This window comes from Tamandua tetradactyla, chromosome Y, assembly GCF_023851605.1.
Source record: "Tamandua tetradactyla isolate mTamTet1 chromosome Y, mTamTet1.pri, whole genome shotgun sequence".
Classification (NCBI taxonomy): domain Eukaryota; kingdom Metazoa; phylum Chordata; class Mammalia; order Pilosa; family Myrmecophagidae; genus Tamandua; species Tamandua tetradactyla.
This window is the reverse complement of record NC_135354.1, coordinates 113,095-136,879: the sequence shown is the minus strand read 5'-3', so window position 1 is coordinate 136,879 and position 23,785 is coordinate 113,095. Positions and strand designations below refer to the sequence as shown.

At 35.1% G+C, this 23,785-nt stretch overlaps 1 protein-coding gene across 1 annotated transcript in view; it reads left to right on the top strand.

Moving 5' to 3' along the window:
- The window catches only part of LOC143672473 (ATP-dependent RNA helicase DHX29-like), a 32,053-nt gene extending 12,839 nt beyond the window's left edge, over positions 1 to 19,214 (top strand). Inside the window, 13 exon segments of the mRNA XM_077147121.1 lie at positions 236 to 339; positions 341 to 362; positions 3,797 to 3,923; positions 4,592 to 4,750; positions 7,362 to 7,527; positions 7,784 to 7,907; positions 9,221 to 9,737; positions 9,740 to 9,825; positions 11,233 to 11,376; positions 14,696 to 14,836; positions 16,675 to 16,819; positions 17,007 to 17,070; positions 17,673 to 19,214. Of these exon segments, the coding sequence (XP_077003236.1) occupies positions 236 to 339; positions 341 to 362; positions 3,797 to 3,923; positions 4,592 to 4,750; positions 7,362 to 7,527; positions 7,784 to 7,907; positions 9,221 to 9,737; positions 9,740 to 9,825; positions 11,233 to 11,376; positions 14,696 to 14,836; positions 16,675 to 16,819; positions 17,007 to 17,070; positions 17,673 to 17,682 (1,809 nt within the window). The 3' untranslated portion in view covers positions 17,683 to 19,214.
- Positions 19,215 to 23,785: the final 4,571 nt, after the last annotated feature.

The following is a 23,785-nucleotide window of genomic DNA, read 5'->3' as shown; positions in this document are numbered from 1 at the left end:
AAAAACACTAGTTTTTTTCCTTAAAACATATCCTTTGACTTCTTTAAGTTGAGACATCTTAAAGTAATGTTAACTTCATTTCATTTGCCCCTCACTGAATGATGAAGAGTATAATTTTGAGGCTTATGTGTCTGCTGTCTTAGAATGTAAGGAAATTCTGAAAGTAGTGACACCTAATAAGTTCTGATACCTTTTACTAACTTTGGTTTTTCACATATTTGTTTTCTTTCTATAGCTAAAAAAGGAAGAAAAAAATAAGGAAGTAAATATGAAAGAATGGATTTTGCAGTATGCTGAACAACAAAATGAAGAAGAGAAAAGTGAGAATTCTAAAAGTTTAAGAGGAGGAAAAATTTGACCCTGTGAGTAGACATTTGTATTTGGCTTCTAGCTAGATATTTTTAGGCAAGATATTTAACTTTTCTGAGACTTAGTTTTCCTCCTTTACAAATTGGAGACTGACTGACTTCTTGGTGAAAAATAAACAAGATGACACTTAGGAAAAAACCTGGCACAGAATAAGTGTTCAGTAGATGTTAATTACATTTCTCCTATATTTAAAGAGATAACCATCAAATATTTATTGAATGAATGTTATGTTTAAAGAGTATGTTGAATTCTTTGTGTAATTTTTAAAAAAAGGTACATTCCTTTACAGAGTAAATCCATAGTTTGGCTAGAGAAAACAAAGACATTGTAAGATTATCTAAAATTACAAGGTAGAAGTTTAAATAAGTAACAGCCAGAAGTTTAAATAAGTAACTGCCGGGGTCACTGAAATGTAAAGTGTAATCAAAAGCGGGAACCTTTGATAGGAAATTTGAATTAGATTATCCAGATAGGCTGTAACCTCTGGAGAATCCAATTAGTGGAGTAACAGGGGAGGGACCTGCGTGCTAGGCTTAAGGTATAAAATCTGTGGCATTCTGTCTCTTAGTGCACTAGCCACGACATTTTGGTTGAGCACCTGTTCTTGCAAGATCATGAATAAATCCTTATCTTCTCAAAGAAAAAAACAAAGTGGAGAGGAAGTGCACGGGTGGTTCAGTGGTAGAATGCTCACCTTCCATGCAGGAGACCTGGGTTTGATTCCTGGACCATGCACCCAAAAAAAAAAAAAAAAAAAAAGAAGTGAGAGGAAAATACAAGGTACAGTTTACACTGTTAAATAAAAAAAAAAAAATCCCAGTAATGGAAAGAAAACATTGACCATAGATATATTTGACAAAAGGCTTCTATCCAGAATTATATAGTTAGACAATAGATATGTTATAAAAGTAGGTATATGAACGGCCAATAATCATATAAAAATTTCTTCAACATCACTAGTCCTCAGAGAAATAAAAATGAAAACTATAATGAAATACACTATATATCCATCTAATGGCTAAAATATAGATCAGTAATACCAAACATTGGACAGGCTATGGAACAACTCGAACACTCATACTGTTTGGCATTTCTCATAAAGTTAAACATAAACTTACCATGTGACCCAACAATTCCATCTAGATACTTACTCAAGAGAAATGAAATCATGCCTTCAAAACAGTCTTGTAAAAACAAACGTTTATATAGCAGCTTTATTCATAATGTCACTATTTTACAATCATTGCAAGTAACCCAGATAACTGTCAGCAGGTAAATGGGTAAACAAAATGTAATGTAATTATACTGCATAAGCAATAGAATTCTACCCAGCAATAAAAAGGAGCCAACTACTTCTAAATGCAATAATATGGAAGAATCTTAAAAATATTATATGATTAGATTAAATTCTGGAAAAATAATCTATGCAGAAATCAATATATAGTGACCAAAAGTTGATCAATGATTGCCTGAGTCCAGAGTTGGGGGAGAGGAATGTCTATAAAGAATCACAAAGGAATTTTTTGTGTCAGTGGAAATGTTCTATATCATAATTGTGATGACAGTTACATGGATGTATATATTTATCAAAGTCATTGACCTGTATACTGAAAATGAGTGCATTGTATTATAGGTAGATGATACCTTACTTAATAAAGTTGTTTATTATTAAAAAGGGAGAAAAGAAGTCACAGAACATCATGTCTAGAGTGATAAGTGCATTGGTGTAAAAGAAAAAATATGTATGCACATATATATTTGCATTCTGATATATGCAAGGAGAAATAACATATGAAGCTATCACTAGTATTAGAACTGGGGTAGTAAAGTAAGAGGGAGATTTCTTTTTTATAAAAGTTTTTTTTAACTATGTCCCAATATTAAACTAATAGAAGTTTTAAAAGTTTAAGTCTATCTTGAGTTTCAGAGAAAGAAGAGTCTTTTCTATTGGAGCATTAGTTCAATACTTCAAAGAAAGATGGCACTTAAAAGGTGCACAGAGTTCAAGTAGGCAAAAAAGAAGGATAGAAATACTGTCCAGATAGGTGACAACATGTGAAGGTTACTGAAGGGGAATTGTGCAAGGAGCCTTTGGACATTAAAAAATAGATGAGATAAAGAAATAGAACGTATAGGTGAATACTGTCAGAGAGGAATGAATAGATTTGTTTAGCTGAGATTGTGGAGCATTTTCATGCCCAGAAAATGGGTTTGGCACATTCATTATTCATTGTGAAGAGCCACTAGAAGTTTGGGTGCAGGTGACTGACAAGAAGAATTTGACATTTTAGGAAGATTTTCTAGAAGTGTCTGAGTGGTTTGAAAATTGAAAAGACTGGTTCTGGGGGGGCCGTGTTACTAGCTATTTTCATCAGCTGCGTTCTAAAATAATAAGGACATAGTTTGGAAATTGGGACAGAAGTGAGACATTCTGGTGCAGGTATCAATAGAAATTGGTGATTTACTGAAAATAAAGGTCAGAATAAACCAAAGATGGCAAGAGATGCATAGGTGGGTGGACTGCTAGTGCAGAAATAGGAAAGATGGAAAGGAAATTATGTAAAGTAATTTTGGTGAATTTGAGGAGGTTGCTAACCCTCCTCTTTGTTATTCCGTTTGTGTTAACTTTCTACACAAAATGGCCCCAGAATGCAAATACTTGTGCTTGCTTAGTTGCCTCTTTTCCCTTCCTTGTAACAGTTGTTTCGTAACAGCGTCGTATATGCCATTGTCTTCTTTATCCCTTGCTCTGCTGCTTATTTGCTGTACCTTATAAGCCAAAAAAAAAAAAAAAACAGTATTTGAGTTTATTTTTAAACTCTTTCTAGCTTTTGTTCAACAGTCATGTCATAGCAGTTTTCCTCAGAAGCCATTTCTTCTTGTTTGACTATCTTCCTTAACATAGTGGGAAAGGTAACTTTTAGATGTATATTATTAAACAATTTTTCTTTTTACAGATAGGAACTCATACCTTTTTAAAATTAGAGTAGTTGTAGGTATACAGAAAATCCTGCAGAAAGTAGAGTTCCCATAAACCATCTCCCCACCACAATATTTCCTATTAACATTTTTCATACTTTTTAATTCTCTTGGTTATTTTATCTTATTTAACACATTCAGGAAGTTCCATCATGTGGATCACCCTCATTATTTCACTACCATTTTTTAAATGGCTGAATAATATTTCTTGGTAGAGATGTACCATATTAATTTTCTATTTTTCTGTTACAGTCATTGTTGCTGTAAAGATCCATCTACCTGCAAATCTACATATTTGTATTATTTCCCTATGAAAAATTCCTAAAATTAGAATTTCTGGGTCAAAAGACAAAGTTAAAAATCAGAAGTTTTGGTACAGTATATTGACCATGGATAAATTAATCTTGCTTTTCTTTTTATTTCCTTATAATCATCTTATTCAGAACAGAATGAAAGATACTTGCACCTTGCAGCAAAACTTCCGGATGCAAAGGAGCTAGCAGCTACCTTTAAACTAGAAAAAAACAAGCAGGGCCAAAAAGAGGCTCAAGAAAAAATAAGGAGGTTTCAAAGAGGTAAATACTTTTAAATTCTTAGAGGCATAAATTGTCCTTTTTTGACTTCCTAGGATTGAGATTGCCTCTTTTTAACATGTCTGCTATTTGGCATTTTATACCAAGGATTGGCAAACTTTTTCTGTAACAGGCCTGATAGTAGATAATTGTAGAATTCATGTACCACATGGTCTCTGTCACAACTGCTTAACTGCTGTTGTATCATGAAAGCAGTCTTAGATAATACATGAACAAATGAGCACAGCTACATTCAATATAATTTTTTATGGACACTGAAATATAAATTTTATATAATTTTTACATGTCATGAACTATTACTGCCTTTTTACTTTTTTTTCCCAGCAATTTAAAAATGTTAAAACTATTCTTAGCTCACAACGCATACAAAAAAAAAACAAAACAATAACAACAGGCATTGGACCATGTTTGGCCTAAAGGCCATAATTTAACTGATTTATACCATAAACACCATCTTCTTCCAAGAAGAGGTAGATACAATTCCATGAGTATTTATAGTTAATGAAGCTTTTTTTCCAGGTCTTCCGCATCTGTTCAATAATGTATTATAAAAAAGAAAGAATGCCAACTATTTTTCCCAACCCTCGTTGCAAAATAAAAGGCATAGAAAACAAATACATGAAACTAAACATCATCTTTTTTCTTGGTAGAAATGGAAACTTTAGAAGACCATCCAGTATTTAATTCAGCCATAAAGACTTCACATCAACAGAATGAAAGGAAAAAACCTCCTTTGGCCGCAGAAGGGGAAGGTGCTTTGAACTTTAACTTATTTGAAAAATCTTCTGCTCCTACTGAAGAAGAGAAAGGTGAAGTGAAAGAATTTAGTCCTAAGTGTAATTTTTCAATAATAAATGAAATGTAAAGGAATATATAATTGTGAAATTGTTAGTTTATATTGCACCAAACTGTTATGCTTCCACAAGTTGTCTTGGAAAAATAACAACTCAGATAACTTGTTTGTATAGTATTTAGTAATCATGAATATATTGCCTCAGCCTTATCTCTCTCCAGGCTACCCTCCGTAATCCTCCCAGAGTTATCTTCCTATAATGCAGACCTAATTGTGCATTTCCTGTTAAAAACCTTGAATGGTTCATTTTCCGCTGCCTGCCCATGCAAAAAAAAAACTTTTAATTGTTCTGAGCCCGCTGTCATCATTACTACAAGTCCAAACCCTTTAGCGTGATGTTCAAGAGTTTTTTGCAGTCTGTTGCAGTCTGCCTTTTACCATATTGCCAGTTTTTCACAGCTATGTACTCCAGCCACATCATTCTTTAAAACATATGTTGTTTCATGGCTGCATGACTTTGGTCATCTTGTTACTTGGCCAACTTCTCCCTCACTTCAAGCTTTACTCAAATGGCACCTCTTCTTTAAGCCCTCCTTAACTGTTGCCACGCCACCAGAGGTAAGCAAAATGGTGAATTTCTTTTTCTGCATTCCCAAATAGATTATTGATACAGCTAATGTAATAGTTATTAGACTATGATATAATTAATCTGATCCCACACTTAATTATCAGTTCTTTTAAGGGTATGAACCATGTCTCATTCATCCTTAATCTCTGATGTAGACCCAGCTTGATGCCTGATATGGTGGCTACTCAGTAAATGTTTGTTGAATTAATCTAAATAGCTACAAATATCTTATTCATTTTTTCAAAAAGTATTTAATCCTTATTGTACACAATGTCAGGTACTGTGTATGCAGTAATGAACAAAATAATATAGCCTCTGCCTTCTTCAAATGTAAATCTAGTAGGAGAGATAACTTCTAAGTTTACACAAATAAATATATAATTACAAACTGTGCTATAAAAGAAAAAAAAAACTTGTAATATTAGAGATTAACAAGGAGTTCTAATTTGGATTTTGAAGACCTTACTGATGATACTTGTTCTGAGAGCTAACAGATGATTAGGTGTTGACCTGGTTACAAGTTGGTGGAAAGAGCCAGATAAGAATCCCTTCTTGGATAGAACATTGGAAGTTTAATGTGGGAAAGAGCTTAGAGCAGCACTGTTCGACAAAGTTTTCTGCAGTAACGGACATATGCTAGATCTGTGCTGTCCAATGTGATAGCCACTTGCTAGATGTGTATACTGAACACTTGAAATGTGCTAGTACAAATAATAAACTGAATTTCTAAAATTTTATTTAGTTTTAATTATGTGGCTAGCACTACTGCATTGGGCCAGGCAGACTTAGAACATTTGAGGAACTGAAATCTTAGGGAGGGTGGATATGGCATAGTGAGCATGAGGAAAGAATGGCAAGAGATGGGTGGAGGTGGACCATGATGGCTTTTAGGCAGTAGTATGTAATTTCACCTTTATTTTACACATAACAGGAAGTCATTGTGGTGGTGATGGAGTGATATGGTTGTGGTTGTGGTCATGGCCATGGTGGCAGATGGCAAGCAGAGAAATGACATTGTTTTTTTAAGTTTACTCTAGGCGTGGGATAGCATACCAAACATAATTCTAAGTATCCTAAATAATTCATCAGATGGATGGTTTCACAGATATTTGATAAGAATACATATGTTCCTCCTTTTTATAAATTCAGGATTTTCCATGGTGCTATCCAGCAAATTTCTTTACCTCACTTTTAGAAGAGTAAGCATGTCTATGTGTCCTTTCTTCTAGAACTGTTTTTCCCAAAGGTGATCTTGATCACTTACAGATTTTATATTACTACAGAATGTTTTTAAATGCAATTTTATTGATATATATTATATATTCACATACCATGCACTCATCCAAAGTGTACAATCAGTGGTTTACAGTATCATCATATAGCTGTGCATTTATCATCACAATCGACTTTTTCTTGTTTGTGAAAAATAACATATATACAAAAAAAAGCAATAAGTTTGAAAGCACACCATGACAATTAGTTATAGATCAGATTTCAGAGTTTGGTATGGGTTACAGTTCCACAAATTAAGGTTTTCACTACTAGTTGCTCCAAGACTCTGGAGACTAAAATATCAATAGAATGATTCAGCAGTCAAATTCATTTGTTAAATCCTCCCTTCTCTATAAAACTCTACCATCTCCTTTGATCTTTCTCCCATCTTTTTTTTTTTAATATTTTTATTGTGAAATGTAATATATCCCGAAAAGCAATACATTTCAAAGGAAAGTTTAACAAGTAGTAGTAGAACAAATTTCAAAGTATCATATGGGTTACAGTTCCACAATTTCAGGTATTTTCTTTTGGGTGTTTTAATACACTAGAAACTAAAAAGAAGTATCTGTGTAATGATTCACTAGTCATAATCCTTTGTTAAGTCCTAACTGCTCTGTTACACCTCGTCCCTCACTCGATCTTCAGGGTTATTTGGGCAATGACCATTCTAACTTCTTCAGTTGAAAAGGAGTGTACATGATGATTTTTATCTCTGTCATTTTAGATAAAAAGAGAGAACTTCATGATGTAAGAAATTTTGACTATGCTACTCGAAGCTGGGCTGGAAAATCTCCCAAACAATTTCTAATTGATTGGGTCAGGAAGAATCTTCCCAAGAGTCCAAATCCTTCCTTTGAAAAAATTCCGGTAGATAGATAATGGAAATGCAGGTATGTTTCTCTGGATGACTGAATGAACTTTTAGAAGAATGTAAGATAAAAAAAATCTTTTTGTTTCCTATAAATTAAGTTAATATTTAGGAAGCTCTCTAATTCATATCTCAGGTTGAGAGTATGTATAGATTATCCATGCCTTCCAGAGAAATATTTGATTTAAATAATTGATGTAAATTTAGGTTCGATGTATTGGGACTCTCTTTATAGTTCATCAATTTTATTTTTATTTTTTTCATCTTTTTCTTTGTAGGGTGAGAGTGATCAAGTCTGAAGATGATGTCTTGATAGTGTGTCCTACAGTCTTAACAGAGAATGGCATGCAAGCTCAGCACCTGGGAGCTACTTTAGCTCTTTATCATTTAGTGAAAGGGCAGGTGAGGCTTTCTATAACTAAATGCTTCAAAAAACATTTGTGGACTAATGGGCATAGTATACTTCGGCAGCTTAAACTATATCTACATAAAGTATTTAATTATGGTCCTCTGGGCCAATTTTCTATTTACTGACTCCTTCTGATTAGTCCTAGGTTCTGCTCATTCATAATTTGGATTTCCTCTCACCCCTAAATTTAGCTCAGTCTTTCCCCTTGCTTCTTAGACCTGAGGTCTGAAAGAGACAATTTGGTCCAACTTTTTATGAGATTAATTTACAGGTTAAAAATAGTTTTAATTTAATTTAATAGGGTGGTTGAATTAAGGAAGTTTTTAAACAGTTATTTTCCTTTAATATTATATTATCTTTTCAATTGAAAAAAGATCATCAGTATTGGTTATAGTTTTCAATTCTAGGTGAACTATTATAAGTTTCCCAGTTTGCAATAGTTAAAGTATTCCTGAAGGAAGTTCTTTAAGAGAATACAATGCTGTTCCTTTTTTTCTTTATAATTTAGATTGTCAACATGTCCTCTTTACAGTAAATGTGTCTTATATGTCCTTTTTTATGGGAAATTAGAACCACTGAAACTGTTAAACACTCATTAAGTAGAATTCCAAGCAGTTCTTTCCAAATTTTGCTAATAAAAGTTCTTAATGTTTCTCATTGCCTTCATTTTGCAAAATAAGAGAACAAAAACTGAGATGACTTAGTAGAAATGACTATCAATGTCACAGAGATAATTGTGGGCTCTTTTATAGCACAAAGTTAGGATAACTCAGATTCCACTTAGTACAGTTCACTTAAAACACTTTGAGCTGTACATTAGATGACTGCCAGAATCTCAAAAGAAGCTTTGTAATGATGTTCTAGTATGTTTTAAAAATGCCTAATGATTCATCTATATATTTATATAGCACTGCAGGAATAAAAAATATTTATTCAGTAATTTATTATGTTCCAGGAATAAGCACTTTACATGTATTAATTTATTTAACTTCACAGTATGCCTATGAGGGAGGTACTATTATTATCCCCCTTTTACAAATGCAGAAACAGAGGCACAGAGAGGTTAAGAACTTGCTCTAGGTCACAGCATTAGCAAGCCAAAAAGCTCATATGTGATATGTTATTTATAAATTTTGATTATATGAACACATCATATTAAATTAATAACTTCATGGTTTGAGACAAATTACATTTTAAGAGTAAGATAGCTATTCTAAGTTCTAAGCTGTATTTTGATACCCAGTAGTTAGTGAAAATGATATACTGCTTTTTGGTTTTTTGGGTTTTTTTTTTTCCCCTTTCACAGTCAGTTCATCAGTTACTTCCTCCTACTTACCGAAATGTTTGGTTGGAGTGGAGTGATGCAGAAAAGAAAAAGGAAGAATTCAATAAAATGGAAACCAATAAACCGTGTGATCTTTTTATTGCCAAACTTCTGAATAAATTGAAACAACAACAACAGCAGCAACAACAGCATTCTGAGAATAAGAAAGAAAATTCTGAAGATCCTGAGGAATCTTGGGAAAATTTAGTTTCTGATGAGGACTTTTCTGCACTATCCTTAGAATCAGCAAGTGCAGAAGACTTGGACCCTGTCAGAAACCTCTTCAGAACGTTGCAAAGCACACTGAAGTATCAGAGACTTCTAAAGGAAAGGAAACAGTTACCTGTGTTCAAACACCGGAATTTGATTGTCGAAACTCTTAAAAGGCACAGGGTAGTGGTTGTGGCAGGTGAAGCAGGAAGTGGTAAAAGTACTCAAGTACCACATTTTCTTTTGGAAGATTTGCTTCTAAATGAATGGGGAACAAGTAAATGTAACATTCTACCCAGCCCCAGAGAATCTCAGCAGTGAGTTTAGCCACAAGGGTGTGTGAAGAATTGGGCTGTGAAAGTGGACCTGGAGGAAGGGTAAGATGCTGTTCAACTCTGTCTCTGTGAATGGTGACAGTACTCATCTTTGCTTTGGTGATCCAAATGGAACCTGTCCCATATATGAGCTTGGACAGTTACTGGTTGTTCAGTAACACATTTAAGGAAGTTTGCAGATGTTTTCTCTGAAAGATGTGGTAATATACTACTGTCTTACATATGAAAAGGGTTATTAGCAATTCTGTCATTAAAATTCTCATATAAAAGAAAAAATACATGTCATAACTGAATATCAAATATGTTACATACTAGACTAAATATTCAAAGAATTTAGACAAATCATAAGTTTGACTCTTGATCTCCTCTATCTCAAGTTTTTGTAAATCATTTCTTTGGAATGTATCCTGAAAGATTTTCAGTAATTCTTTTTTAAAGAGTAGAAGGGAAAAACAATACAGAAGAAAATACTAAACTGTTTTCAAATCCTGTATTTTTTTTTTAATGGAGAAGTTCTTAAATATCTGTTGTCATGCATTTGCCATGCAAGTGCACACAAAACTGGTCAAACCTCAACCAGAGTGACTACAAAGTATGGAAATAATTAAGGTTGATTAGAACCAAATATGATAAATTCCCAGTTCATATAATTAACTTAGTTAAAATTTGAGTTGTTCATTCTAGAGATGGTCCTTAATATTTTTGTCTCTTAAGATAATATGCTTCATTAAATAATTTTTATTTAGTACATTTTCTGGGATTCTCTCAGTGAATATAGGGATATAAAAAGACACCTGTAAGAAACTAAGGTCAAGCATAATGACAGACATGTATACAAATAAAACAAAGGAATGACTGAAGGAGTAAAAAGTTGTGATAGAAATAGAAGTGACTTCAAGATTCCCATTAGTAAGCACTGGTATAATAGCAGCTGTTTTTTTAATGGTGGCAAGTTTTATGAGCTGTTGACAGGGAAGTAGACCAAATTGTAGGAGCTGCTTTAAAATTCTGTTTCTGAGTATCTCAGTATTTTGATCCAAGGTAATTTAATATGAAATTAATTCAACATTTGTTATGTTTTTTTAATAATGATATTTGAAGCTGATTAACAGCTTTCTGTTTCAACATGTTAAAAAGCACAAAGGTTTTTCTTAAAAACTACCCCTGCTTTATAGTATTATATAATGAAAAACTAGGGAAATCTAATAATAAATTGTACTATATAGATTTATTTACTCTGTTCCATATATTAGAGAGATGAACACTATGCTTCTTCTTTTTTTTTTTTTTCATGGGCAGGTACTGGGAATCAAACCCAGGTTTCTGGCACAGCAGGCAAGAACTTTGCCACTGAGCCACTGCTGCCCACCCCATGCTTCATTTTTTAAACCTTGTTTCCCAGATCACTTGGAAGAAGCTGTTCTCAGTCTTGTGTTCTTTCTCGTTCAGAATTCCTTGTGTGGGTATCAGATCCGGATGGAATCTCGAGCTAGTGAATCTACCGGATTACTCTACTGTACAACAGGGGTTTTGCTAAGGAAACTTCAAGAAGACGGTCTTCTAACTAATGTATCTCATGTTATTGTAGATGAGGTGAGTAGATTCTCTAGTTGTGTCTAGATAGGTTTTTAAAATTTTTGTATTAAAAAGATGTTACTTTTAATGCTAGCTGTTTTCTTTTGTGATTACTAAATGCCATATACTTTATACATAATAATTTATTTAATCTTCTCTAACATCTCGTTATACATTTATTTTATTAAATAAATACCTTAGGATACTTGCTGTGTGCTAGATGGTCTTCAAAATACTTTGTATGTGTTAATTCATTTACTTTGTATGTGTTAATTCATTTAAACCTCCCCATAACCCATTGAAGTAAGTACTACTATCTCTGTTTTACAGTTTAAGAAACAGGCATAAGGAAGTCAAATCACTTGCCCGAGGTCACACAGCCAGTAACTTGCTGGTGATGGTGGCTCAAACCCTGGCAGTCTGGCTCTACTCTGCTCTTACCACTACACTGCTCATCAACTAATACATGTAGAAGTTAAAGGATCTTCTCTAATTCTTATAAAAGACAAGGAATCTTCATCCATGTGTCATTTTCTCTTTAGATATATCCCTGCTTGAATCAAATTTGAAAGCACATATAAAGTGAATTATGCAAAGAGTTTCACTTTAGAGTTATTTTAAATGGCATACTAGTTTAGTATATATAAAGTGATTTGCTTTGTACATAAGATATATAGCATATCTATTATTTCTATTATTCAGAAAATAATTTTTTAATTTTCCCTGTTATAAAGTTTTTATGAATGTCTGTGAATTCATGAAGTTCAGAAGGCAGCATGGGAGTTTAGTCATTCATTGATTTTTAATCAGTATAGAAACTTAGAAAATGAAAATAAAACTATCTGTAATCTCATGACCTAGAAAAAAATGATTAACATTTAATTTTCTTACCTTTTCATGGGTTTTTTAGCCATTTGTATTTGCTCTTCAGAAAAATGTCAGTTCATATCTTTGGCCCATTTTATAACTGGGTTGTTTGTTCTTTTGTTGTTGAGCTGTATAATTTCTTTATATACATATCAAACCTTTATCCAATAAGTGGTTTCCAAATATTTTCTCCCATTGATTTGGCTGCCTCTTCACCTTTTTGACAAAGGCCTTAAGGCACAGAAGAATTTGATTTTGAGGAGTTGCCATTTAGCAATTTTTTCTTTCATTGCTTGTGCTTTCAGTATAAAGTTTACATGGCCACCTCCTATTAGTGGGTCTTGAAGATGTTTCCCTCTATTTTCTTCTAGGAGTTTTATGGTACTGGCTGTTATATTTAGGTCTTGATCCACTTGGTGTTCATTTTTGTGTTGGATGTAAGGTAAGGGTCCTCTTTCATTCTTTTAGCTATTGATAATCCAGTTCTCTCATGCCCATTTATTGAAAAGACTGTTCTGTCCCAGTTCTGTGAATTTGGGGCCTTGTCAGAGATCAGTTGACCATAGATTTGATGGTCCATCTCTGCATTCTTGATTTAGTTCCATTGGTCAATACCTCTTTCTGCCAGTACCATGCTGTTTTGACCGCTGTGGCCTTATAATAAGCTTTAAAATCAGGAAGTGTGAGTCCTCCCACTTTAGGATATTTTTAGCTATTCGAAGTCTCTTTTCCTTCCAAATGAATTTGATAACCAGCTTTTTCTAAGTCTTCAAAGTAGGTTGTTGGAATTTTGATTGATATTGTGTTGAATCTGTAGATCAATTTGGGTAGAAGTGACATCTTAACTATATTTAACCTTCTTATCCATGAGTGCGGAATGTCTTTCCACTATTTAGATCTTCTTTTATTTCTTTTATCAATATTTTGTAGTTTCTGTGTATAGGTCCTTTACATCTCTGGTTAAGTTTATTCCTCAATACCTGATTATTTTGTTTGCTAGTTTGAATGAAATTTTTTCCTTCATCATCTCTTCAGTTAGGTTATTGCTTGTGATAGAAATATTACTGATTTTTGCACATTAATCATGTATCCTGCCACCTTGCTGAATTTATTAGCTCAAGTAGCTTTGCTGTAGATTTCTCAGGATTTTCCAAATATAGTATCATGTCATCTGCAAATAATGAAAGTTTTACTTCTTCCTTTCCTATTTGGATGCTATTTCTTTTTCTTGCTGATTGCTGTAGCTACAACATTGAATAAGGTGACAGTGTCTCATTCCTGATCTTAGAGGGAAGGCTTTCAGTCTCTCACTGTTGAGTATAATGCTTTTCATATATGCCCTTTATCATACAGAGGATGTTTCCTTCGATTTCTAACTTTTGAAATGTTTTTATTAGAAAAGGATGATCAGCCACATATTTGCAGACCATCTCAGAGGGTAGAGTCCTACACTCATTGCTAATCTTACACATTACATACTGATTTTTACTGGCTTCAATTTTAGAGGGTTACTTTATTTCCAATTCTGAAGATCTGCCTTATTTAAAACATATAGCTTCTCCTTCAGTATACCATGTATTGATTATACTTAAATATTGATTAACTTTTACTAGGTTTGAGTATCAGATTGTTTAAGCTTCTTGCTAGACTTTAGGTTATTTTTTATTCACTTTATACTACTTTCACGAAAGAAGTGTGCAGTCAGACTTCCTACTGATTATCTTGAAGGAGATTTTACAAAAATGTTCTGATCTACGCTTGATTCTGATGAGTGCCACAGTGGACAGCAAAAAGCTTTCTGCATATTTTACACACTGCCCTATTCTCAGAATTTCAGGCAGGAGTTACCCTGTTGAGGTACGTTTTCTTTATTACACATATGTAAAAAGAAATTGCATTCCTACCAGAGGGTTTCCCCCCAGAACAGTCCTTGTGCAGTCTGAGTCCAGAACTACTCACAGGGTTCTGCAAGTCAAGAGAGGACCTGGAGACATTCTGGGAATTAGATGGCTGGTGCTACCTTGACTGAAGGTACGTGAGACAGAAGGAGGGTTCTGCCGAAGACAAACCTGAGGGCTATGGAACATAAACCATGTTTGCCTATCAAAATCACCATGTCCAGATTGAAGATGGCTGCCTGGAACAAGGATTGTTTAGGGTTGTCCTCTTGAAGCTTTCTCTTCTGCATTTTCTAAATGTTTACCCTTTTGATTCAGCTGATGAAGACTGTTCTTTTAATCAATTTTCACACATAAAAATGTACACCATGATATAATTTGTTCTGAGACATCTAGGGACTGACCCATCTACCTCAACCAAGTTCTTCATTCCCAAATAATGTTGGGAAAAAAACTTTTTCATATTATTCTAAATTAGTGCTTGGTGACGTTCAAAAGGTTTTAATCCCCTTAAAATGATACTTCCTGAAAGCAATTTGAGTTCACCCAATTATATGGCTTAATCTGTACAGGTTTTCCATCTTGAAGATATAATAGAGGAAACAGGCTTTGTACTGGAGAAAGACTCAGAATATTGTCAGAAATTTCTGGAGGAAGAAGAAGAAATAACCATTAATGTTACAAGCAAAGCAGGAGAAATAAAAAAGTATCGGGTAAAAGGAAAACATTTTGAAAGGCATCAATAATAAGATCTGGGTATAACGTACAAGAAGAGTTCTACAATCATATGGCTCTCTCCTTGCCACATCTACCACAAGAAAGAAGACTGTTCTAAGCAACCGTCTTGAAGGGATGCCCAGTTTTTGTGAAGGGTCTTAGAGGAATGTTGCAGAAGGATTTCAGTCACATCAATGTAGAACTCAGTATCCTTGGAAAGAAAAAGAAGAGGCTTCAGGTTGACAGATGGTTTGCACTGTCTATAGTCCTATAGTCATGTATAGAACATGATCAAGGGTGTTATAGTGGGTTTCAGTTAAAAGATGAGGTCTGTGTGCTCACTTCCCCATCAGTGGTTGTTGCTCAGGAGAGTGGGTCTCTTGTTGAAATCATAAATTTGGGGGTTGAAAAATGTATCTATAGGGTTTAGATGAGGCCAGGCATTGCTTGTTCAGTATCTCAAGCCCAGAAAGATGAGTTAATTCTTGAAGGAAATTACACTGAAATTGCATCAAATTCAGCTGCTTTGATTCTGTGGGCCAGCATAGTTAAAACCAGAAATATCAAAAAATTTGGGGACGGCATCTATATCTCTGGAGAAAGGAACAGTATAGGAGGCTGATGAATAAGACTTAATATCTAAGAGTTATCAAGTATGGAAACAATAAGATGCCAGAACTATTTGTGATATTTTTAAAATGCAATCAGATTTGTTGATTTGAGACTTTTCTTAAAAAAAAAAATCCTGTGGCTGACTCATGAATTCAAGCATAACTTGATAGAAGAGGAATAGCTGTGATTATGAACAATATTTAAGGGTCACTTCTTTAATCTTTGCTTCATTGTACTGTAGTCTTTGGTTTGTGGTTTTTAGTTTCCTTCTTACACTATCCTGGGCCATATAGACCCACAGTACAAAATCAAGGACATATAAGTAAGAATCAACTTTATATAGCAGTTTCACAGTGATGATTAATTATTGAGGAGTAAATTTGTAATGATTTTCTCTATCTCAGCACCATAGGTGGTCAGGATAGGACAGGCCTAAAATCTAGGTTTTTTCAGTAGCCTCTGTCCTGGCAGAAGGAAACCTAAGCTCCACAATAAAGCTGTCCAGAGCATGTGCACTTCTTCCTATTGAGTTAGTCCTTATTACATGTTTTTAGAAATATCACAAAAGCTATATTACCCTGCCTAGCCAACGATCCTGGATCCAGCATTTTCATTGTATCCACAATATTTCATTTATATATCAGGCATGTATCCAATCTGATGGAAGCCCACAGTTAAAGTTAACTTTATCTTTTTTTTTTCCTATGGTACTTTTATTTTAAGCAGAATAAACCAAGAAAGTAAAAACTAGAACTTTTCCCTAGACCTCCGAAAAAAAGATTAGTTTAGAAACTAAAAAAAAAAGAAAATCATAAGTATTTAAGAAGAGATGTGATTGGAAACCAGTAGCCAAAGTAGAACATAGAATGAATGAGGTAGGTATAAACTTACTCAAGTTATCATAACCTCTCTTGGCCTGGCTGCTTTTCAGTTGCCACAGATTGATGTATTAAGGATTATGTTTTTCTTTAATATGTACATCCCAAGTTCAGAAGTTTTTACTATACTTAAGAGCTGAATGAAACTAAATGATAAGAAATATAAAATTTATGATACCTTTTCTACTGATGGATACTGTACACGTGCTAAATTTTAACATAAATAATTGTGGTGACAATAGAAAACTGGATTTGAATGAGTGCAAATATCTCCTTTTTCCTTCTTTATCTTATAAAAATGCTTAATATTTTTGTTCAGCTTTCTCTGGTTGTGTTTCTTGTAGGAATACATCCCAGTTCAGACTGGAGGAACTGTTGATTTAAATCCATTTTACCAGAAGTATAGCAGCCGCACTCAGCATGCTATTCTTTACATGAATCCCCATAAAATCAACCTGGATCTCATTTTGGAACTTCTTGCATATTTAGGTATATTTCTGTTCCTATAATGTCTCCATTTATTTTGATAAGCTTTTCTTCTAACTAGAGATGTTTTATTAATATTTTATATGCTGTTCTCTAGACTTCTTACTTTGAATATTGTATTTTTTTTAAATTTTAAATAGAAGTCCCCAATCTAGAAATACTGAAGGAGCAGTATTGATCTTTTTACCAGGCCTTGCTCATATTCAACAATTGTATGATTTCCTATCAACTGACAGAAGATTTTATTCTGAACGGTAATTATACATCTTTATTATATTTACTGTGATTTAAAATAGAAAAACGTTTGCTGCATTAAAACTCTTTATCAGAGTTTTGGAAGACTTTTTACCTTTAGTTAATTTTGGCATGGTGAACCAAGTTTTTGTTGTTGTTGTTTTAAAATTTCTATTAAAGCATTTTGTCTACTGAAAGTTTTTAGATAGTATTTCTGCATTTGCTTTATTTTTTTTAATGATTAAGCAGAGGGAACCCTATGGTTAGGAATAAGATGGTGACTCCCCTCTTCCAACTCACTAGATGGTACAAACTCCCTTCCCCCATCCCAAGATTTCAGTTTATCATTCATGCATACTGAATTGTCTGATTTGATATGGTTTATTATGCTGTCATGGTTATCACTTTGACATCAGATTGTTTTTTTGTTAATTTTTTAAACTCTGTATTCCATTTAATTTATATTAAAATTTTCTCTATGGGATGTGTATGTGTGTGTGTGTGTGTGTGTGTGTGTATGGTGGCTCATTGGACCATTCTCTGCATTTTTGTGTTTAAAATTTTTCATAATAAATTTTAAAATTGATTCCTATTTGCAAATAAATTTTGTTATTCTTTGCAGTGTCTTCTAAAGAGAAACTCTTGCTAAGAACTATGATTTTAAATTTCAGATATAAAGTGATAGCTCTGCATTCTATTCTTTCAACTCAAGATCAAGCTGCAGCATTCACACTTCCTCCCCCAGGAGTCAGGAAGGTAAAATTAAGTACAGCAAATTTATATGTAATCTACCTGAGGATATTTCACAAAAGAATTATGAATTATCCTCAAAGCAAGTTATTAATATTAAGTGCATTATAGTGCCTGGAGGATTCCACATGATGCCCTGCAACTTAAATACTCAGAAGTGAGCCAATCAAGTATGTGAATATTTATATTGTGTGTTATTAAAAGGACAAGACTTTTTGGAGAAGTGGTAGTTGAAAATGAAGGCATGAATGTTGCTTGTTATGAAAACACTACTTTTCCCAAGGAGATGTCATTGACTTTGGGAGCTATTTGAATCCTGGAATTATGGCTTATTGTTTTCTAGGGTGTTTTTGTAAGACATAGAGCTTAGGTTAGGGAAACACATCAGTATTTTTATTGTCTTCTCTGTTCAGAAGGGAAGATGGTTAGCAAAGAGAATTTCTCAGATTTTGGACCCTCTCTCAGAGGAAGAAAAAAAACCTAAAGTAAGAACTGTGGAGAACATGGAACTCACAGGAAAAAGCCTGGACTGCAATGCAGGAAGTCTCATCCTTAAGTGGCTGTCATTTGTGTGGCCTTTGGCAGCCTTTCTCTCACCTTTTTTAGGGGTTGCAATAAACTCATGGTTTTCTAACTGTGCTCTGAGGTACTCCAGGGCTTCTGAGGCTGCGTTCTGATCTGTAACATGTAGCTTCCCTCTAAGAGTTTTGTTTGAACAGAAGAGTTCCACCTCTTAACAACAATAACAAAATTTGAAAGCTACAGAACTGAAATGATCTCAGAAGCCCCATCCAGTGCTTAGTAATCTGGGTTCTATTTCCTAGGGTAAATGAATAAGAAAAGCAAGCATTCAATATTAAAATACACAGTTAAGATAAAGTAATGCATATTGAATTTGGCCTAGAAATTCTTAAATGTTTTACCTGCCAGGACACAATAGAAAAAATACTGCAGAAGATTGTACTATTCAGACATCACCATTAAGAATTTTAGAACTCGTAATCATTTATTTCTACCTAGTTAATTCATAGTTAAGTTAACTGAGGCCCAGAGAGATAAAGTGACTTACCCAAAGTTACAAAGGTACTAAATAGCAAAGTCACAAAAGTACCCAGTTCTTACGGTTTGACGTACTACTTTGTCCCAACAATTCTGAAGTGTTTCTCCATTCTTTGACCCAGTTTTCAGTTCTACTTATATCATTTTTAAGATAACTGACTAGAATTCGGAGAAGGTATTTTTGTTGGAATAAAAGTCTATAGCTTGTCCAATTAAGCTGAGCTGACTGAAATAGAGTTCATTAAAATTATACAATAAAATTATAAATTTTTATAAGTAAACTTGAAAATACACTTTTTAAAGTTCATCTTCTCAAACTATGTAAGGAAGCTTAAATTATGGCGTATTGCTGAAAGTTATCTAATGTTTTGACTTATTTATTTTCAGATTGTTTTAGCAACAAATATTGCAGAGACGGGTATTACCATTCCAGATGTTGTATTTGTAATTGGTACTGGAAGAACAAAAGAAAATAAGTTTGAGTTTTCCAAATCAAATTATTTTTAATCTGAAAAGGATTTGTAGCTCTTGAATTCCAAGGAGAAATAATAGAAAAATCCCAAATATCATAATCCTGCCCAAAGTAAAAAGTTTTAGAAAACTGTAAGAAACTTTGAAAGGTCTTAGAGTTAAATGTCAGAATCTCATGTGATGGGGTTTTACCATGGGTAATGTCAATATATTCCTACTTTCAGAAAAATGATATCTGAGGAAACTTTCAGTGAATTTATTTCAATAAAAGAACAAATCAATAAAAAGAATAAAACATTATTTAACAAAAGCATTACTTGTAGCATAATAGAAAATAAGCGTGGGTTTTGAGGTCAGACTTAGATTTAAATATCTACTCTGTAATCTCAAGAATATCAGTTTCCTCATATGTTAATGGAAAAAATTAAAATTTCAAGATTGAAAGTATCTGCCACAAGAACTGGTAAATACGTAAATTTAACTGACTCTTCCACAAAATGATTACTACTTAATAAATGCTTACTACTACCCTCCCCCTTACATGGGACATGACATCCAGGGGTGAAAGTCTCCCTGGCAGTGTGGGTTATGACTCCCAGGGATGAGCCTCGCCCTGGTACCGTGGGATCGGTAATACCTTCCTGACCAAAAGGGGGTAAAGAATTATAACAAAATAAGGTATCAGTGACTGACAGAGTTCAAATAGAGTCGAGAGGCTATTCTGGAGGTTATGCTTATGTAAGTTTCAGCTAGATATTGTTATTTACCATAGTTTGTCAAACCTCAATCAAAACCACTCCTGACAACCCTAAAGAAAACCTTGGGCTCTGTCTGAGATTCTGCAAAGGTTCCATGCACTAGGATTACTTTACAGAAACCTACAGTCTCCTGACAGGTTTCTAGGCCAGATAAGTCCTGAAACCCAAAGGGTCCAGCCTCTCCAGAACATCACTAGTTCCATCCCCCATCCCATATTATCAACAGCTTATTCCAACATGAAAAATTTAGAATGGGTATAGTCCAGTGTTCTGGTTTGCTAGCTGCCAGAATGTAACACACCAGAGACGGATTGGCTTTTAATAAAAGGGGATTTATTTTGTTGGTTCTTCAAAGGAAAGGCAGCTAACTTTCCACTGAGGCTCTTTTCTTACGTGGAAGGCACAGGATGGTCTCTGCTGGTCTTCTCTCCAGGCCCCTGGGTTCCAACAACTTGCCCCGGGGTGACTTCTCCAAAGGCCTGGGCTGAGCTGCAAGTGCTGAGATGAGGAATGCCAAACTGCTAGGCTGTGCTACGTTGCGATCTCTCCTTTAACCACCAGCCAATTAAGTCAAATGTCACTCATAGTAGCAGACACGCCTCCTAGCCAACTGCAGATGTAATTGGCAACAGATGAGGTTCACGTACCGTTGGCTTATGTCTGCAGCAACAAGATTAGGCATGCTCACCTGGCCAAGTTGACAACTGAATCTAACTAACACATGTCCACCCCTTGTCAACTTGGCAACTTCAAGCATCACCTTAAACAGATGTAAAAAATTCTCTTGCTGTGGACCTGTGAATCTCAAAACAAGTCCGGTGCCAATAAGCAAAGGAGGATATTCACAGGATATAGATTGTCATTTCCATAGGGAGAAATTGGAAGAAACACAGATGTAAAACCTGCAGGGCAAGCGCCGTGGGATTTCAAAGTCTGAAAGTCATTCATCCTTCGGCTACAGGAAGTGGCAGTCCCACCCCTTCCAAGGGCCTATGCAGTGGCCGGCCTCTTTCCAAATCAACCTCGGGGAACATCGAGGAGACCACCTCTGGGCTCCACTCTCTCCAGGCATCAGGGCCACCCCTGGGCTCTCTGCCAATTCTGGGGCACACACTCAACCCCTCCACATGGTGGCAGCCAGGCTCTCCCAGCCCCCAAGGAGTGTGCTACACCTTTTCCAAGGCCCGAGGCTGCACAACTATTCCACTGCAATGAGAGGGGAGACTCATCCTCGCCCTTCAGGGTAAACTCACCCTCTCCACACATACAGGTGGGTCCACTCTCCTGGCCAAGGTTTCTTGGCTTCAGACCTGAACTTCCACGGTTCTCACTCTGCAAACTCCAATCTCTCCCTTTTGTGTCCTCCTTTGTCAAGATTGGTGGTGTTTCCATTTACACCAACAGTCTCTTCAAGCCCTCCAGGACTTCTCCATCAATCTCTTCACAGTTCCTCCAAGGTCTTCCCCTTAGCCATCCAAAACACAGTTCCAACAGATCTGGCATTTGCAAACCGCAGCAGCACCCCACTCTCCGGTACCAACTCTGTTCTGGTTTGCTAGCTGCCGGAATGCAACACACCAGGGACAGATTGGCTTTTAATAAAAGGGGATTTAGTTTGTTGGTTCTTCAGAGGAAAGGCAGCTAACTTTCCACTGAGGCTCTTTTCTTACGTGGAAGGCACAGGATGGTCTCTGCTGGTCTTCTCTCCAGGCCCCTGGGTTCCAACAACTTGCCCCGGAGTGACTTCTTTCTGCATCTCCAAAGGCCTGGGCTGAGCTGCAAGTGCTGAGACGAGGAATGCCAAGCTGCTAGGCTGTGCTACGTTGCGATCTCTCATTTAAGCACCAGCCAATTAAGTCAAATGTCACTCATTGTAGCAGACACGCCTCCTAGCCAACTGCAGATGTAATTGGCAACAGATGAGGTTCACGTACCATTGGCTTATGTCTGCAGCAACAAGATTAGGCATGCTCACCTGGCCAAGTTGACAACTGAATCTAACTAACACATCCAGATATCCCTAAAGATTGGGAGAGAGATCAGAGGAGAAAGTAGAGTTATAATAGAGAAGATAGGATTTTACAAATGAGTATGACTGCTGAATCATTATATCGATACTTCTTTTAGTCTCCAATGTCTTGGAGCAGCTAGAAGGAAAAACCTAAAACTGTGGAACTGTAACCCATACCAAAGTCTGAAATCTATTCTATAACTAATTGTTATGATGTGCTTTGAAATTTATTGCTTTTTTGTATATATGTTATTTTTTACAACAAAAAATAAATGCTTGCCACTCTTAATGTTTAAATTGCATAAATAGGAGGACCACCTTTAGTAGTATATTGTAATCTATATACAATCCCCTAATGTTAGGAAACTTTGGCAATATTTGGCACAAGAGTATGACTATTCAGTAGAAAATAAATCCTCAAATATTAGAATTTCACCTTTAAAGGAACCATTTTCAGGGTTCACCTGTATCTCATGAAAGGTACATTAAGTTGTAATACTCAGGCTAGCATTTCTTAAGCTAGTTCAAAAAGCTCTTCTTGCATAATTAATAAATATTCCACGAAAATTACAAAAGTTCTGTGGTTAGATAAGTTTAGGAAATGGTTAAATAGGTTTATTTCTTGTAGGGTTCTCAGAGCTTTTAACTTAATATGAAGAGATTTAGTATGCAGTGTTTCCTAAATAAGTTGATGGAAGATGGTTTAGGAAATGTTGGTCCATAATAATGTACTTTTTTTTAAGCCTATATCAAGTTTAATTTTGGAAATTTAATATTTCCAGCATTTTACATTTTTAACTCAATTATCTTAATATTCTCCCTTAAAATATTTCCTTAGGTACCATGAAAGCAGTCAGATGAGTTCTTTGGTTGAGACATTTGTCAGTAAAGATAGTGCTCTGCAGCGCCAGGGGAGAGCTGGGTGGGTCAGAGATGGCTTCTGCTTCTGAATGTACACAAGAGAAAGGTATGACAATAGCACTAAAAACTTAAAATCAGAATTTGGACTGTGGGATATTTCTGATGTGTATTTAGCAATTTTTTTTTCAGATTTGAAGGCTTTATGGACTATTCTGTTCCTGAAATCTTGCGTGTACCTTTGGAGGAATTGTGTCTTCATATTATGGTAATCCCCTAGGGAACTCAGATAAGTTTTTTATTCTTCACTCCCTTTCTAGGAAAAAAAATAGAGACCTAAAATTATCTTATGTTGTGTTGCTCTAGGTTTTCAAGTATGCTCACTGTTCTTTAATGTGTGGCCCATAGTCTTTAGAAGGAAACCCACTGTGCTTTGAATCTGCCAAACACACACTTTGTAGATTAAAATTCAGCCTCATAACCAAGAACATACACAACTGGGGGTGATTTTACCCACCACATTGGCAATGTCTGGAGACATTTTTGGCTGTTAAAACTGGGAGACTGCTATCTAGTAGAGGCCAGAGATACTGCTAAACATACTACAGTGCATACAACAGCTTCCTACATGAGAGAATTATCTGGCCGAAAATGCTGATAGAGCTGAACTGAGAAATTCTAACCTAGACCCAAGGACTCTAGACTGAAAGATTTAATATCTCCTTCGGTTTTTAGGTTTTTGACTATCAAAATCAAGGATGCAGAAAGAAACTAAAATGAGGACTGGAACATCTCATCCTTGTGCTCCCACCCTCACCATACCCCAGC